The sequence below is a fragment of the Solanum dulcamara genome, chromosome 7, assembly GCF_947179165.1.
Source record: "Solanum dulcamara chromosome 7, daSolDulc1.2, whole genome shotgun sequence".
In the NCBI taxonomy this organism is placed as follows: domain Eukaryota; kingdom Viridiplantae; phylum Streptophyta; class Magnoliopsida; order Solanales; family Solanaceae; genus Solanum; species Solanum dulcamara.
In genome coordinates, this window is record NC_077243.1 from 12,181,967 (window position 1) to 12,199,041 (window position 17,075).

At 34.7% G+C, this 17,075-nt stretch overlaps 1 protein-coding gene across 1 annotated transcript; it reads left to right on the forward strand.

The window, feature by feature from the left end:
• The first annotated feature begins 2,861 nt into the window (after window positions 1–2,861).
• LOC129895298 (plastid division protein CDP1, chloroplastic) lies at window positions 2,862–13,302 on the forward strand. Its single transcript, XM_055970992.1, has 12 exons — window positions 2,862–3,652; window positions 6,804–6,917; window positions 6,996–7,133; window positions 7,442–7,546; window positions 7,642–7,764; window positions 8,188–8,556; window positions 8,772–8,867; window positions 8,951–9,070; window positions 9,451–9,516; window positions 9,596–10,378; window positions 10,947–11,137; window positions 12,847–13,302. The coding sequence occupies exons 1-12, from the start codon at window positions 3,344–3,346 to the stop codon at window positions 12,929–12,931; spliced, it is 2,499 nt and encodes an 832-aa protein (XP_055826967.1). The 5' UTR covers window positions 2,862–3,343; the 3' UTR covers window positions 12,932–13,302.
• The last annotated feature ends 3,773 nt before the right edge of the window (window positions 13,303–17,075 follow it).

A 17,075-nucleotide genomic window follows, 5' to 3' on the forward strand; every position in this document is an offset into this window, starting at 1 on the left:
ACATAACCTTTTCGAATTATTTTACAGGTAAGAATAATGATTTCTCTTGCTGATAATAGCCTTAGCCCATTTGGATACAGATTTGTGATATTTGAGGAATTAGTCCATATTAAATTTAAAGTTTATGCTTTAATTAAATTTGCACGGTCTCTTATTGAGCCTATCCACAGATAGTACAAATTACTTATAGAAATATTGCTAAGATTTATTTAATTAAATTAGTTTAATAAGGTTAATGAAGTTTATATTTGTGCATGTCTTGAGCTATAGATAAATTTATTTTGGGCTATTTAATGTGCTTCTTGTATCAAACACAATAAGTAATAATTAACATATGTGTCTAAAATTGCATAATTTGTTAGTCACTAAAGTGATTAAACTAAAATATCTAATATTTATACATACATTATGTTCATGTTTAATTTATGCATGCATCAAAATTTATAGTTTGTTAATCACTAAAGTAGCGTCAAACTAGAATGAGTAAAATACCAACAACATGCATAAAATAATATTATGTTCATTTTTATGTATGTATATATGTTCGTAGTTAGTTGCTAAATTGACCAAACTAAATTATTTATGATTTGTACATACGCAAAATTACTTGTTGATTATTTTATATTTGTATTATGCTTATATTGTTTATTAATCATCAAAGTTATCGAATTAGAATAATAAAATTATATACATACTGTACATGAATATAACGTCCATGCAATGCATGTATATTAATGTTTATAGTTTAATTTGTTTGTCATCAAAATGATCAAACTGTATTGTATTAGTGAAAATATACACATGCATAAAACGACCTAATATTTATTTCATGCATGTATTTACGTTCATCTAGCTTGTTAGTTACTATCAAAGTTGTTAAACTAGTATGTTCATGGAAAGCATGCGTGCATAAGATTTTTTATTTGTCCATGACATTAATGAATGTCTATTGCTTAAAAATAGATAGATATATAAATTAACGTTTACTATCATTAGAACTCACAAATTTATTCAAAAGATGAATTAACTACTGTATGAATAGTGAATATGATGAGTCAAATTAATAATCTTAGTCAAATATATTTTTATATTCAGAAATATCTATTATGTTTAGTTATGAAGTTTTCAATTGTCTCATGAGCCGATTTGAGCTATATATCAATTCATGAGTCAATAAGAGTTAATTTTTTTAGCAAGATTGATATCAATAATGACGGTGTAGCCTATATGTTGGATATGAAAATTTTTAATCACCCATGAAGAGCTCAAAATATCATGAAAGATTTCATTAAAAGAACTTTTAAAGTTCATAACATGCTAAAGTGAATTTATGAGGGAAGTGATGACAAATACAAAAGTCATTAAGAATTTTGGAGCGTTCTTTCGGCCATCGTGAGTTTTGGATAACTTAAAAAAAAAGTATGGAAGAAAGACTTCAAGGCCATTAAAATTCTCAAGTAATTATTTTAATAATTTGATCATTCTTGTAATTTATCATGCTCAAATGAATTTATGAGGAAAGTGGTGATAAGCACAGAGGCCATTAAGAATTTTGAAACATTCTTACTATCATCATGAGTTAGGACTGCTACTTTGAGCCGGAGGTCTTTCGAAAACAGTCTCTTTATAGTCTTTTAAGTCTTCATATTAGGGCTAGCTAAGTTTAAAGATAAAGAAATATTCTTTATGTGAGTTTATGGGAGAATTTCCTTGTATCTTCTCAACGAACCTCTCTTTGATACTAAGAATTTTTCATGTATGAGTTCATTCCTATTCCTCTTTCTCTTTGATTGAATCAAATGATTAATGCATTTTAATTATTATATTATTCTTTCTTTTCTTCTAAAGTCTATCTCCCCTTACTTTTATTTCATAATCGTATCTTTGTTATCGTGTTTATTTGATTGTGATTCAATTTATTATTCTTACATTTAGAATTGTATTATAATCTCAATAAGACATAACTTCATGTATATTTCAATTGAGAATGCTGTGTATAATTAAATAAAATGACATATTTTATATCGTTAACTTATCTTTGTAATGACATTTGAGATTACGCGCAAAAGTATGTTCAAATTTTGAGCAGAAAGTGTCTATTAGGAACACTTCAACATTCGTCTGGGTGCTCAATTGAAACGAACCATAATTTGAGTGTCTAGATGAAATTTACCGAAAGGTCTAAAGGGGGTACATAATAAGCTCTGTTTGGCTATAACTTTTGAAGTTGAAACTTGAAAATTAAAAATTTGAGAAACTAGTCCTAGCCAATATTTGAAAACTTGAAAATATTTGAAAATTAAATTTTCAAAATCCGAATAAGAGTCCATTTGGATGGGCTTAAAAAAAGTAACTTTTATGTATGAAGTGTTTTTAGAACTTTGAAGTGCTGAAAGTTATTTTTATAAATAAGCAGTTGAGTGTTTGGATAAAAGTGTTTAAATAAGGAAAATGATGTGAATTTTAGGGTTAAAAAAATAAAAAGGGTAGTTTGAAAATTTAGTTAAAATATAAGGGATATAAAAACAATTTCCATGGTCAAAGAAAATGACTTTAAGCGGAAAAAAAAGTTAGAAATCCTAACTTTTCATTTTTGACTGACTTTAAGAACTTTATGGCTTAAAGCTAACATTAGACAAACACGTCCAAAAGCTAAAAAGGAGCTTTAAATTAATTTTGACCAACTTAAAACCCATCCAAACGGCTCTAAATTCCATGGTCAAACAAATATTTAAATATAAATATAGAATCTGATCCTATGAGTCGAATCCCATCTTAAGATGTCTAAAAATTGGTCATCCCATACATAGCCCATTGGGCCAATGTGTCTCAAGACAATTCCAGACTTTGGAATCACATAAACACCACTGCCAGAATTTTTCCTTCTCAATTTCCTTTTCTATTTCTATTTCCATTTCCATCTTGTTATGCAAATTTCTTCACATGTTAATCACAAAAAAGGGAAAAAGCATTAAAGCAACGGCAATCCTAACGATTCCTTCATTCCAATTACTGCAAGGTATATAACCCATTCTTTTACACCCTCAAGCAAGCTCAACTTGTTGAACAAACAAAGAATTCACACTGATTTTTCTAGATTGATGATGGATTCACTCTCTCCATCTCACTGTTTTCCAGAACTACAACATACAAATTGAAATTTTAGCAGCAGAGATAGCACTCAGTGGTCAGCGCTACATTTCTTCCTGTTGGAGTCATATGCTTTAATTTTGCTTTGATGTGAAATGATAGTCAATTGTTTTTGCAATGTTGATTTTGGCGAATTGTGAGTAATGCCACAAAAAATCCTGCAAAAACAGGACAGAACAACATTGCAGTGTATATGACGGCAGTATTTCATCAAGTGCCGAGTGCACTTTCCTTATGTCGCATTGAGAATGACCTAGACAAGGTGTTTTTCTACAATGCTGCTTTAGATGTTCCAATCAGAGGCAAAAGCGATAAGAAATGGGGGAAATTTAGAGCTAGGGTTACTGTTGGTCGGTGCGGCTCCAGGAAGAAAGTTAATCGCCGGTGGAGATTGTATGCCACTGACACTCGCGTTCTGGAAAGCGGCACTGTAGATAGGAGTATTGCTAATTCTCAGCTTCCGACAGTTCCGTCTATTGAAATCCCAGTCACTTGTTACCAGGTACCGCTATTAGTTGCATTATGTATAGCAAAATGACTTTGATTTTCTTCTTTTTCTGTTTTGGAATTATTTGGAGAAAGCTATGCAAGTATGATTTCTGTAATTTTTGTGGGTGTTAATAGTATTTCTGTAAATAATGTGATAAATTAATTGCTCCACTCGTATCTAAATTCAAGAGTTCTAAAATCATTGTGCAATTTGCATGAGTTAGAAACAAATGGAAGTTGTTCTAGTCATGCTTGTACTAATTGATAGAAGATACCTGGTGCAAATATACTCAATTACTTACATCTCAGAGAAACAAAATGGATGCCTAATGAATGGATCAGAAAACTAGATATTAACTATTGTTTTGGTTCATGGAAAGTTCATCATTTTCCTTTTATGTTTTTGCATGCGCGTATTGGATAGCTTGTTTGTTCTTCATCTTTTGACTTTCGCCTTCCATTTTCTGGGAAGACTAATATTTTATACTGAGGAAGCACCTTACTTGACCAATGATAGAAATTTCTTACAATATATTATACACACAAATTTTTAGGGCCAGTGAATAATAATACACGCAACAAATATATGTAGCTTACTCCGGAAGCAGATTAAAATAAATGGCTCAGAAAATCACGTCTCATTGAATTACATAACTTCCTCACATAACCATTTTAACTCGACTGTACAATTAATGCTTAAATTGTTGGAATAATTCCTCATGGATAGCTGTCAAGTTATGCATTTGAAATTCATGAGTTTCAGAACTGTCACACAATGAATCCTTGAGAACGAATCCAGCTAAACTTGCCATGAAACATCATGTTGCATGCTTGCTGTGCACTTGTGTTAATGCTAAAAAAGATAGAGCCATGCAGTTATTATTGTTAGTGAGAAAGGAGGGTGGGTTTGTTGATTTACTCCAACAAATATGCTAATCTTAATTATGTAGTGATTGTATAATATTTGCAACTTTGTTTCTGCTAACATTCCTTTGCAAGTTTAGCCTCTATAAGAAGAATTGAATTGAAGTTAGACTAGACGTGATTGCAATATCTAGGTCCAAATGCCAGTGGTCCATAAGTTCCCCAATGTGATGATTGATGGTGATCAATGGCGTTGAAATGAGAGGAGGTAGGCTTGAACCACATGGATAAGAAGCTGTCTCAAACACCTATAGTTTCTTAAAATTTATGTGGATTTAGCGGATAACAAAATACTTCTTTTTGATGACCTAGCGAAGAACAAGATACTTTTTTTTTTGATGAAGTAAGTGAGATTTCATTAAGGCATCCAGTAGATGCAAAGATACAAAAGGGGGATCTGTCAGCTCAGTAAGAACAAAAAACTTATAGAGCTAACGAGCTGACAAAATCTAGGTAGTGATCTAAGTTATTTACAGGGGAAAAGTTAGCCTAGCTAAAAAGGTTAGCCAAACTACTAGCCTTAAGCTTACAAATTGGAGTTAAAACTCCATCGAAACATCTCCTGTTTCTTTCATTCCAAATAACGCAGAAAATACAATCTGGGGTCATGATCCAGATTTTCCCGATGGATTTTCTAACTTCCATAGAGCTACAACTAGTGTAGGTGTCTCTTATATTGAAGGGCATGGACCAACTTATACCAAAAAGCGCTAGGAACATGTTCCAAAAGTGTGTTGCAAAAGGGCAGTGAAGCATAAGGTGGTTGATGCTTTCTGAAGTTGACTGACACATGTAACACCTATTGACCAGTTGAAATCTTCTTCTCATAAGATTGTCTCGAGTGAGGCATGCTTCTTTTAAGGCTGTCCAAGTAAAACACGAGACTTTAGGGGGAGGGGATCTACATAAGGGAAGAACAAGATACTATGTAATGGAAGGGATCTACATAAGCAATAACAACTGATTGGCTAAGATTTAGTAGTTCTTGATACACATACATACATTAGGTAAGGTGCCTTTCATGAGTCTCTTTAGTTTGGTTAGAGATTTGTATGTTAGTGGGAAATAAGCATGAGATTTTGAGAATCTCTAGATTAAGAAAACCAATTTGTCATAAAAGACAAGTTATTGGACATCTGAACGAAACACGACCAATAGATTTCTTTGGGACATTTCACTCTGAGCGATTTATATGAATCATCAACTTTCCTTTCATGGAGTTTCTCCTTTAACTTTTTTTCCATTTGATTGATTATGGCGAGAGTTCGTATCTATCAATTTGATCAAATAGAGCGGAATGGATGTGGAAAATTAATACCTAACTGCAACTAGTTTGGAATTGAAGCATAGTTGTTATTGTTTCGAGCCATGCCTTTATTAATATGGTGGCTCCAAGCATCCATTCTGAATTCTAATTATGAGATATAAATAGTAGTGCCCTTTTTCAAAAATAAATAAATTAAAATAGTACCTTTTCCTTATTAAAAAGAAATAGTACTCCCTTTGCCCCATTGTGGCACCTTTCTATATTTATAAATGTAACTTGAGACTTACCATTTTACCCTTAATGAGATGAGCTTGTTTTAAACCACAAGTTCCAAAAGTCTTTCTTCCAAACTCTATGCCTTGTCAAACACCACTATGTAAATTGGACGGAGGGAGGTATGTATTTTTGGTTTCACATTTAAAACTTAGTGGCCATGTGTTAAATAGTGGGTTTATGATATCCAAATACTACATAAATGCATTGAAGAAGGGGTTTAGCCAAAATATAGGTCAGCTATATAGAGTAAGTATATTTCGTTATTACCAGTCTCCGTTCTACACATTCCATATTCCATAATTTGCAGGCAGGAAGTCTTCTCCAAAAAATGTTTTAAGTCTTGTGAAGGAAAAATGAGGCCGTATACAATACAAAGTATTGGATGAACAATGTAAATAATATGGAGATACTGTACCTATGGACTCTTTATGTTAGTGTGAGGAGCATGGATCCTTTTTATAGTTATTTGCACATTCTTGGATGCTATATTATAGATAAAACAATCTCTTTTGATTTTATTTCCTTTTAATGTGCCTTTCCTTTCTGGGCCGTGCTTTCAAGTGGGAATATTGTTGTTATGTACTAAGTCTAGCAAAGTTGATTTGATGTCCAAGAAGTGGTACTAAAGCTGGAGGTAAGGGGAGGAAGGACATTTCTATTTCCAAGAAATGATCTACAATTTTGTATAAACTTGCAGATCCTTGGAGTCTCAGACCGAGCTGAGAAGGATGAAATTGTCAAGTCAGTAATGCATCTCAAGAATGCTGAGATCGAAGATGGATACACCATGGATGCTGTTGTTTCTCGCCAGGTGGTAGCTGCAATCCTACATATTTAGCTTTCTTATAAAGGTTATCCTGTATTCTCATGCTTGGCTACATGTTTTCAGAATCTGTTAATGGATGTGAGGGATAAGCTTTTGTTTGAGCCAGAATATGCCGGAAATATAAAAGAAAAGGTTCCACCAAGGTCTTCTCTTAGAATACCATGGGCTTGGTTATCTAGCGCTCTTTGTCTTCTTCAAGAGGTAAGATACAGTATACTATTGCATTTTCTGGAATTGTTTTGCAAAGTAAATAAAATAGAACAGTATCAAAAGGCATATAACTGAGGGAAGATGAAGTTACCATCCAATTTAAGTTTGTAGTTATGGACTTTATCCATGGACCGGTGCTTTGCTCTTTTCTTTTATGTTTAGCTTTATTTCAGTATACACACTATATTCATACCTGCTCTATTAGAATTGTAATAATTTCTTAGATTGAGCAAGCGGATTACTTTCCTTGCAAGTTTGTGCGAAAATGATTATTTACAATGTTAGCAATATTCATTCAGGTTGGGGAAGAGAAGTTTGTGCTAAATATTGGACACAAAGCTCTTCAACATCCAGACTCTAAGCCTTATGTTCATGATATTCTTTTGTCCATGGCACTTGCTGAGGTTAGGCAAAGAGAGAAAATATCATAACTCTATGCTGTCTTTTACTTGGGATCTGTGTTATGCTTGGGTTTCTTATTCAAGGTGCTTTCTTGAAGTGTGCAATTGCAAAAGTTGGATTTGAGAAGAACAAAATTTCACAAGGATTTGAAGCTCTTGCTCGTGCTCAATGTCTTTTAAGGAGCAAAGTTTCTCTTGGGAAGATGACATTGTTATCTCAGGTTAGCTTGTTTTAGTTCTGCTGTCTTATATCCAGAGTTTATTTTGCGAAGGCGAAATTGTATTTTTTCTTCATTTTATTTTTCATTTTACATGTAACTGCTGTAGTTTAGAAGTAGAACAAGCTGGAAACATAGTGCTAGATATTTAAGGCTGTGCTATGTGAATGTGCATCAATTTTACTACGTCCATCTCATCATCAGTACATTCTTTATCATTCTAAAAGTAATTGCAGTAGACTGAAAATCTAGCATGAGTTAGATATAGAAGGTTCTTCTCTGTAAAAGTGTGTAGCTATGATGTTATGTCTATAGTTGGAGACTTGGGAGTTGTTTGGTTTCAGTTTCTGCAACATTTAGTGCAAATACTTCTCTGATGTGCTGTTTCTTGTTTCTCATTGAAATTATATTTAACCTTGTTCTTAGATAGAAGAATCGTTGGAAGAGCTTGCCCCTGCCTGCACCTTGGAGTTATTAGGCATGCCTCGTACACCTGAAAATGCTGAACGGAGGTTAGGGGCCATTGCAGCATTGCGTGAACTGCTCAGACAGGGCCTTGATGTAGAAGCTTCCTGCCAAGTTCAGGATTGGCAATGCTTCTTAAATCAAGCTCTCAACAAGCTTATGGCTTCGGAGATTGTTGAACTCCTTCAATGGGATAATTTGGCTCTCACAAGGAAGAACAAAAAGTCCATTGAGTCACAAAGCCAAAGAGTTGTAATTGATTTTAACTGTTTCTACATGGTTTTATTAGCTCATATTGCCCTAGGATTTTCCAGCAAGCAGATTGATCTGGTAATTACGATGTTGGTCTGTTTTTTGTACTTTGATTTTCACATGCTGAAGTTGACCACAATAAAGTGTTTTCACTCTGCTAAAATATGAGATTGAATTGCATCAACTCTGTGTCTGTAAGACTATTCCAATATCTTGCTAGATGTTTTACCTGAGCGTGTCAGGACACCGGATGGAGTAATATGTTGACAAAAAATTTCAATTGTTTATTGCAGATTAACAAATCCAAAATAATTTCTGAGTGTTTGATTGCTTCAGAAGGAGTTGATTTGAAATTTGAGGAAGCCTTCTTGTTGTTCCTTCTTGGGCAGGTAAATCTGCAATTTCCTCTTTCACTGGCTATGTATTTCCTCTCCCTTGAGTGTTTATGGAGAAGTAAATTCTGTTAATACAGGGTGATGAGGCTGCAGCTACTGAAAAGCTTCGGCAGCTTGAGCTGAACTCAGATACAGCTTCACGTAATTTAGCATTGGTCAAAGAAATGAAAGATGTTTCAACTGTATCAAAACCGCTGGTATGTATTGTTTTACGTGCTGTTAATCAGACTCTGAAACTATGTTGTTCATATAGGCTGGTTTCCTGGTTTCTCCCTCTGCAGTTATTTCATTTTATATTCACTATGGGTCATTATTTTTTCTCTTTTAAAAGTGTAAATGCAATTCTCTGTGACCCTAACTCCTCAGCACCAACTTATAGTTGTTTACATTTTGTTACTCTTTTGCGGAGTCCATCCTTTTGTAAACAAAACTAGGATATGCTGACCATAGATAATGATAAAAACAAAGCTAGTTTCTATTCTTTTATCTGAGGGTGATATTTCTATCTGGGATAAGTCTTTTGTCGAGTTGGGTTGAAGTCAAATGTTTCTCATCATAACATCTTGTGGATTTCCAGGAGACCTGGTTGAAGGATAATGTGCTCGGCTTGTTCCCGGATACGAGGGATTGTTCTCCATCTTTAGTGAGTCATGTTACGAAATGTTTGATTCAAAAAGTACCTCATTGTAGAGAGCTGAACTAACTCTAAAGATTTGCAACAGGTAAACTTCTTTCGCGGCGAGAAACGACCTTTCGTGAGCAGGGGAAGCAGAAGAGGTCTGCAGACTGCATCTCATATTAATCACAGACCACTTGCACCTGCTATTCCACGGGACCAAAGAGCTATAGATGAACCACTTTCGTATGGTGATACTTCACGGCATCTCGGGTCAGCTGTAAAGCAGTTAGCTTCACCTAATTTACAAGCTCAATTTACAGTGGACAAGGTCAATGTGGGCAGTGCTGCTGGGATGCCATCTGTTCAGTTAAAAAGAAATTTGGGTGCTGGACGTAAGGTTTGGGAAATTTGGTTGGGCCTGAATAGCATAGTTGAGAAGATAATTTTTGTTGTGTCAGTTGGATGCGTCATCTTTGTTTCCTTCAAGCTAATGAACATTCAGTTGTGGAGAATGAAAAATGGATCTGGTTGGTGGCTAAACACGCCAAGGATGACAAGCTCCCATTCCTGGAAAATGGATTTTCCTCAAGATCCTAATCATAGGCACTCAAGCAATAGGAGAAGTGGCATCATTGAGAAGTTGAAGAAGTTGCTTCCAAAGTTCACAATGCAGATAGGGATGCACCCACAAGCTTCTGGTCTCCAAAATTCTTTATTTGCTGCTGGTCTATCACCTTCCGCGACAGCAGCTTACAAGACACCAATGCCTATTGAAGAAGCTGAGACCCTTATCAAGAAATGGCAAACCATTAAGGCAAAAGCACTAGGGCCTGACCATGACATTGATGGTCTCTTTGATGTTCTTGATGAGCCAATGCTTGTTCAGGTTAGCTGCAGTGCTTATTAATGTGTGATGTGCCTATAGGTATTGATGGAAATTGTGGTGTTCAACATCAATTATTTTACTAACATATATGCATTATAAACCCCATTTGCATGCCATAAGAGTACATGTTCACTTGTAGCACCATGCGTGATACTTGGACTTAAAAAAAGAGTTAAATATTAAATTTCAGGTTGTCAAACATGATTTTCTTATCAGATGAGCTCAAATTGAGATAGTTGGGCTAAGCACACCTCCAACCCTGAGGTTGTGGGTTCGGCTGTTCGAGTCACCAACGGAGCAAAAGGGGGAGTTCCTAGGGGTGGGTAAAAAAAAAGTAAAAAAGTAAAAAAGTGAAGTAATATGTTGCTTGTGTGAAATTCACTGAGCAGATTGGTTTTATGTATCTGCAAAGTTATTATGATGAACTAGTGAAGTCTTTTTTCGTAATATGTTGTGATTCTGGAGTAAGGTTGGATCTCATTGATTCCGCAGAATGTCAAAAACTTAAACCAATGTTTTTCTACACCTAAGTGCCTTGCTGACCCTGTTCTTTCTAATTGTACAACAGTGGCAAGCCTTGTCTGAAGCAGCGAAAACCAGGTCGTGTTTCTGGAGATTTGTTTTTCTCCAACTTTCAGTTTTACGAGCAGAGATTTTGACCGATGGGATTGGTCAGGAGATGGCAGAAATAGAGGCAATCCTGGAGGAAGCAGCTGAACTAGTTGATGAATCACAGCTTAAGAACCCAAATTATTACAGGTAATCAGAAATTGTTGGCTAGAAATTATGTCCGCTAGATATTTGACTTTTTGAGTGCTAGGACAAAATGATTTTCCCTTGACAATTGAGACATGATTAAATTAGTGAGATTTTCATACATTGTACCTAATATTTGTGCTAATTCTGATTTTAATATGTTGTGCTCAACATTTAACTCTTTGTTTGGGGTTGAGGCGTAGTTGTTTGTGCTCAACATTTAACTCTATATTTCCAGCCTTTTGTTGCTCCCTTCGCGCACACTCTCATATCTCTGTGTAATCCATACCCTCCACAAATCCTTGCAACTATTATCCCCTCACTTAATGGCACTTAAGAGGTTTGCCTAGATTGGGGAGAAGGAGTTGGTTAATTTGAGGATTTGATGGCATGCTGTAAGATATGGTGGAGTGTTGGTAGAGTAGGGTGCAAAGTTGGAGGAAGTATTTGCATAGAAGCAATGAAGGGGCTAGGCATAAGCAATGGTAGTTGAGTTGTAATTTTCTAAAGGGGCAGCCCGGTGCACTAAGCTCCCGCTATGCTCGGCATCCGGGGAAGGGGCCGACCACAAGAGTCTATTGTACGCAGCCTTACCTTTCCAAGGCTTGAACCCGTGACCTCCTGGTCACATGACAATAACTTTACTAGTTACTTTAAGGCTCCCCTTCTGAGTTGTAATTTTCTGTTCAAGTTAAATTCTGGTGCCCACAGTTGTTCATGGTGGAGCACTCGAAGAATTCACTGGCAATATAGTACTGCTGTAGGATGTGTGTGTGTGTGTTTTGGGGGGCGGGGGGGGGGTGTCAATTGCAGGTAAGGTTGCAGGATGTGAGGAAGTGTGTGCAGGTTACTGGAGGGTGGAATTCAGATGCTGGTTGAGCTTTTAGATTTCTATTCCATTTGGTTGTTCTGTTAGTGTAAGGCCGAATTGGCTCATCTCTAAGAAGTTGAGATTTTTTAAGCATGTCCATTGAAAGAAGGCAAGGACTAAATTTGCTGTTAAATTGTAATTTGAAGCTAGCTACACATTATAGTATCGCTAAAAAATAAAGAGAAAATTTCAAATATATACAATAAATTAATTAGTTTACAACAAATATAGTCATGTCTTATTGAGATAAAAAATAGCCAAAAATCATAGAAAATATATTGTGACTATACAATATAGCTTGCCAAAAGTCATAGAAAATATACACTGACTATATAGTATTGATTACTTGTATATGAGTTATACACTAAATATACATTATCATACATGAAATATACACTGAGTATACATGAATATACACCGAATATTTACCAAATGGCCATTTTTTTGTAATTAAAATGACCTAATGACCATCTATTGTAATTATCCAATCATAATATTATATACAAGTATAATCTAAATGTATCAGGTGCTGAATTTATTTTTTCTTTTCACATATAATTTACTTGAGTGATTTATGAAGTGTGAGATTGGGCCATCGCTTCGTGGTAAAATTCAATTTTTCATGCAAATCTGATCAGTAACTTGAGGATTTGTTACTCACTTCAGCTGCCTGTTATATGTTGTATCCGATTCTACTACAGAATCTTGTAACGAGCTATTTTGGCATCATTTTCTCAAATTGTTCCTCCTTGAATTAAGAGTTCCACCTCTTTAGCTCAGAATGAATCCGTGCTTGTTTTCATATAAAACAACTAAAAGTTCCTTTGTGATCATTTTGCAGCACTTACAAAATCCGGTATGTTCTGAAGAGGCAAGATGACGGTGCTTGGAGGTTTAGTGAAGGAGACATTCTAACAGAGTCGTGACTTCTAGCATAGTGAGAGTAGAATTCTCAGTATATAAACCACAGCTTACCTGTATATGAGATGTTCAAGCTGACATTGACTGCAGTTTCAAGGAGGTTCTGGTCTGTTCTGTTTCGTTTACCTTCCTATTTAAAATAATGCCTTTTTCTTTTATCCTTGTCAATTTTGGCAGGTAATTTCTGGCATCATTAGTCATTTAGTTGGTGTATTCTTTTTTATTTTTTTGGGTCTGATATCTTTAAATGCTGAAGGGATTAGCTAATCTATTGTAGCGAGGTAATTAGACTGTGAAATTAAAATCTGATTTGTTAAACTGATTTCCGACTAAATTTGTTGGCAGTATCGAATAGATTTATGATTGTGTTACGGTATATGTGCTTGTTAAGAGAATTTGAGTAAACATAGTGTGTTCATACTCTGTATCATTTCTACTTTCTGTATTGAACTTTTGGAATCGTTATAAAATTTACTGCTCCAGTGTTTTCTGGTAGACTTTCGTGACTTAACCCACCTTGACTTCAATGCCTGCAAAATAACGTGGAAAATCAATTGTTGTTTGGTCCCTAATCTGCACAAGTTATGACGGCCTACTTTCGTAGCCCCCACTACGGTTGCTCATCATAGGCCACCTAAATGGAGAGTGCTAGTGGAAAGAATATCTTTGGATAAGAGTCTTTTTGGTATTAATACATGTTTGTTATGCAATTGGATGTTCCACTATGTGGGATCCACTTAAAAGAGGACAAGTGGCCATCACTTTTTCTCTTTTGGGCTATAAAATGGCCATATTTTTCAATGAAAGAACAGACACAATTCTATGATCTTCTCCATTCTCTTTTTCTCTTACTCGCTTCTTATTTTGCTAAATTAGTTTATTTTATAATATATTATCAGTATAAGACTTCATTACTTTGTGCTATTTTAAGAAGGTAACAAAAGGGTAAGAATTTTATTTTCTTAAAATGTCGAATATCGCTAAACTTGAATTTGTTGCTCTTGATATATATGGAAAAAGGTTACTCGTCATGAGTACTAGATGCTGAAATACACCTGGAATCGATGGGTCTGATAGACACCATCAAAGATGACAATATGACATCTAGTTAAGACCGTGCCAAAGTCATGATATTTCTCTACTATCATCTTGACGAGGGTTAAAATTACAGTACCTCACATTAAAAGACCCCCTTAAACTGTGGAAGAATCTAAAAGAAAGATATGGTCACCTGAAGTTGGTCATCCTTCCACAGGCACGGCATGATTGACTCAATCTAAGATTAATGAATTTTAAAATTATAGCTGAATATAATTCTGTCTTGTCTAGAATTATAGCACAGTTAAATTTATGTGGAGAAGAAATCACTGAGCAAGACAAACTTGAAAAAACATATTCCACATTTTCACCCGCGAATATGCTACTGCAACAGCAATATCGCGAAATAGGTTTTAAAAAATATTCTGAATTACTTTCTCACATTATTGCTGAACGCCACAACGAAGTGTTTATGAAAAATTATGATAGTTGGCCCGTTAGTTCTTTGCCACTCCCTAAAATGAATCAGAAAAATTATAACCAACGAGAAAGAGGTCATGGCCCCAATCGTGGTCGAAGAAGAAATTATAATCATGATTCGGCTGACATCAAGAAATGATCAATAGTATAAAAAGAAGAGTGAAAAATAATAAGCTATACCAAAGAAAAATTCAAAAAGTATACGTCATAGATGTGGAGGTATAAGGCATTGGTCACGGACCTGCCGGTCATCAAAACGTCTGGTTTAGCTATATCAGGCATTCTTGAAGAGGGCAGAAAATAATCCAAAGACAAACTTTATCTCTGAAGATAATACTAAGCCTATACATTTGGATGTAGTTGATTTCTTTAATTTTCCAGAAGAAAATATAAATATTGATAATCCTGATAATATTTAAATAATTTTCTTTTTATTTGTTTGTACTAAATAATATGTTTATATTTTTCTAATTCACATAAATAAATAAAATTTGTATAATGAGCCATGTTTTAATTATAATGTTTACTTTATTTTTTTTTGAAGAAAAATATGGATATGCCTCAAATTTTGTTTGGATCAATGATCAATCATGAGGATATTTGTGTAATTGATAGTGGAACGACTCATGCCATTTTTAAAAACGAGAAATATTTTTCCTACTTACTTGGAAGAAAAGCAAATGTTACTACAATTTCTGGTAATTCAAAAATTATTGAAGGCTTCGGAAGAGCTACTATATTTCTGCCTAAGGAGAAAAAGTTTGTTATAGAAGATGCATTATTCTCTTCTAAATTCCCAAGAAACTTGTTAAGTTTTAAAGATATCCGCAGAAATAGATATCATGTTGAAACACTAAATAAAATGAATACTGAATACCTTGGTATAACCAAGAGTGTCTCGGGCCAAAAATATATTTTGAAAAAATTATCAACTTTGTCGTCTGACCTATATTATGCAAAAATTAGTGTAATTGAAGCACATTTGATCGTAAACCAGAAGTTTACTGATCTAAATACATTTGTGATATGGCATGATCGAATAGGTCATCCTGGATCAATAATGATGAGACAAATTTTAAAAATTCGATTGAACATCTGTTAAAAAACCTGAAGATTCTTACGAATGATGAATTTTCTTGTGTTGTTTGTTATCAAGGCAAATTAATTGTTAGACCGTCAACCCCGAAGGTTGACATCGAATTTCCTGGCTTTTTAGAGCGTATACATGAGGATATTTGTGGACCTATTCATCCACCTAGTGAATTATTTTGATATTTTATGGTTCTAATAGATGCATTATCTAGATGGTCTCATGTGTGCCTCTTATCATCTCGCAACTTGGCATTTGCGAAGTTGTTACCACAAATAATAAAATTAAGAGGGCAATTCCCAGATTATCCAATTAAGGCTATTCGCCTTAATAATGCTGGAGAATTTACATCTCAAGCTTTTGATGATTATTGCTTATCAATTGGGATAAAAATTGAATATCTTGTTGCTCATGTCCATACTCAAATTGGCAATGCAGAGTCATTTATTAAGCGCCTATAATTGATAGTAAGACCCTTACTTATGAAAATAAAATTGTCGATTACTGTTTGGGCTCATTCTATCTTACATGCAGCAGCACTTGTATGTCTCAGATCGATAAATTTCCGTCATAATTAGTATTTGGTCATGAGCTAAATATAGCCCATCTACAAAACTCCAAATTTGGATGCAGATTAAGAGATATTTTTGGTTGTGCGGTATACGTGCCTGTAGCACCACCACAACGTACAAAGATGGGTCCTCAACGAAGGTTAGACATACATGTTAGGTTTCACTCACCCTCCATAATTCGATATCTTAAACCGTTGATAGGAGACTTATTTACTGCTCGATTTGTAGATTGTCAGTTTGATGAAATAATTTTTTCGCAATTAAGGGGAAAGAAAAAGAAACCTGAAAGAGAAATTGCATAGAAAGTTTCATCACTATCTCATTTTGATCCATGTACCCGCACATGTGAGCTGGAGGTCCAGAAGATCATCCATTTACAAAAAATAGCAAATCAAATGCTAGATGCATTTACTGATAAGAAACGGATTACTAAGTCACATATCCCTACAGTGAATGTGTCTATCCAGATTGATGTCCCAAAAAGATCATCTACTAGTATCATAGCTTCTGAATTCCAAACACGCCTGAAGTGTGGTAGGCCATTGGGTTCAAAGGATAAGAATCCTAGAAAGAGAAGCGTGAGAAATAATAAAGATGATACTACAAAAGAACCTCTTGAAAAAGGTCAAGATTTGAGTAATTATGATATTCATGAAGAAATCAGTGAACCCGAAACTCAAGTGAATGAAGAACTTTCAATAAGCTCTATCGGTGATGACATAAATTTAGATCGATCGAAAATCTCGATTAATAATATTTTTGCATATAATGTTGCACTTAACCTCATGAAATATAGTGAAAGTCTTAAGCCTAAATCCGTCGAAGAATGTCGACGTAGATGTGATTGACCAAAATGGCAAAAGACAATTCAATCAGAATTAGACTCACTTCTAAATGTGAGGTTTTTGGACCTGTAGTCCAAACTCCTGAAGGTGTAAAACCAGTTGGCTATAAATGGATTTTTGTACG

Coding starts and splice junctions, on each gene's coding strand:
- LOC129895298 (XM_055970992.1), top strand. CDS start 3,344: ATGACGGCAGTATTTCATCAAGTGCCGAGTGCACTTTCCTTATGTCGC. Junction 7,765..8,187: donor AGATGACATTGTTATCTCAG/GTTAGCTTGTTT, acceptor CCTTGTTCTTAG/ATAGAAGAATCGTTGGAAGA. Junction 10,379..10,946: donor ATGAGCCAATGCTTGTTCAG/GTTAGCTGCAGT, acceptor ATTGTACAACAG/TGGCAAGCCTTGTCTGAAGC.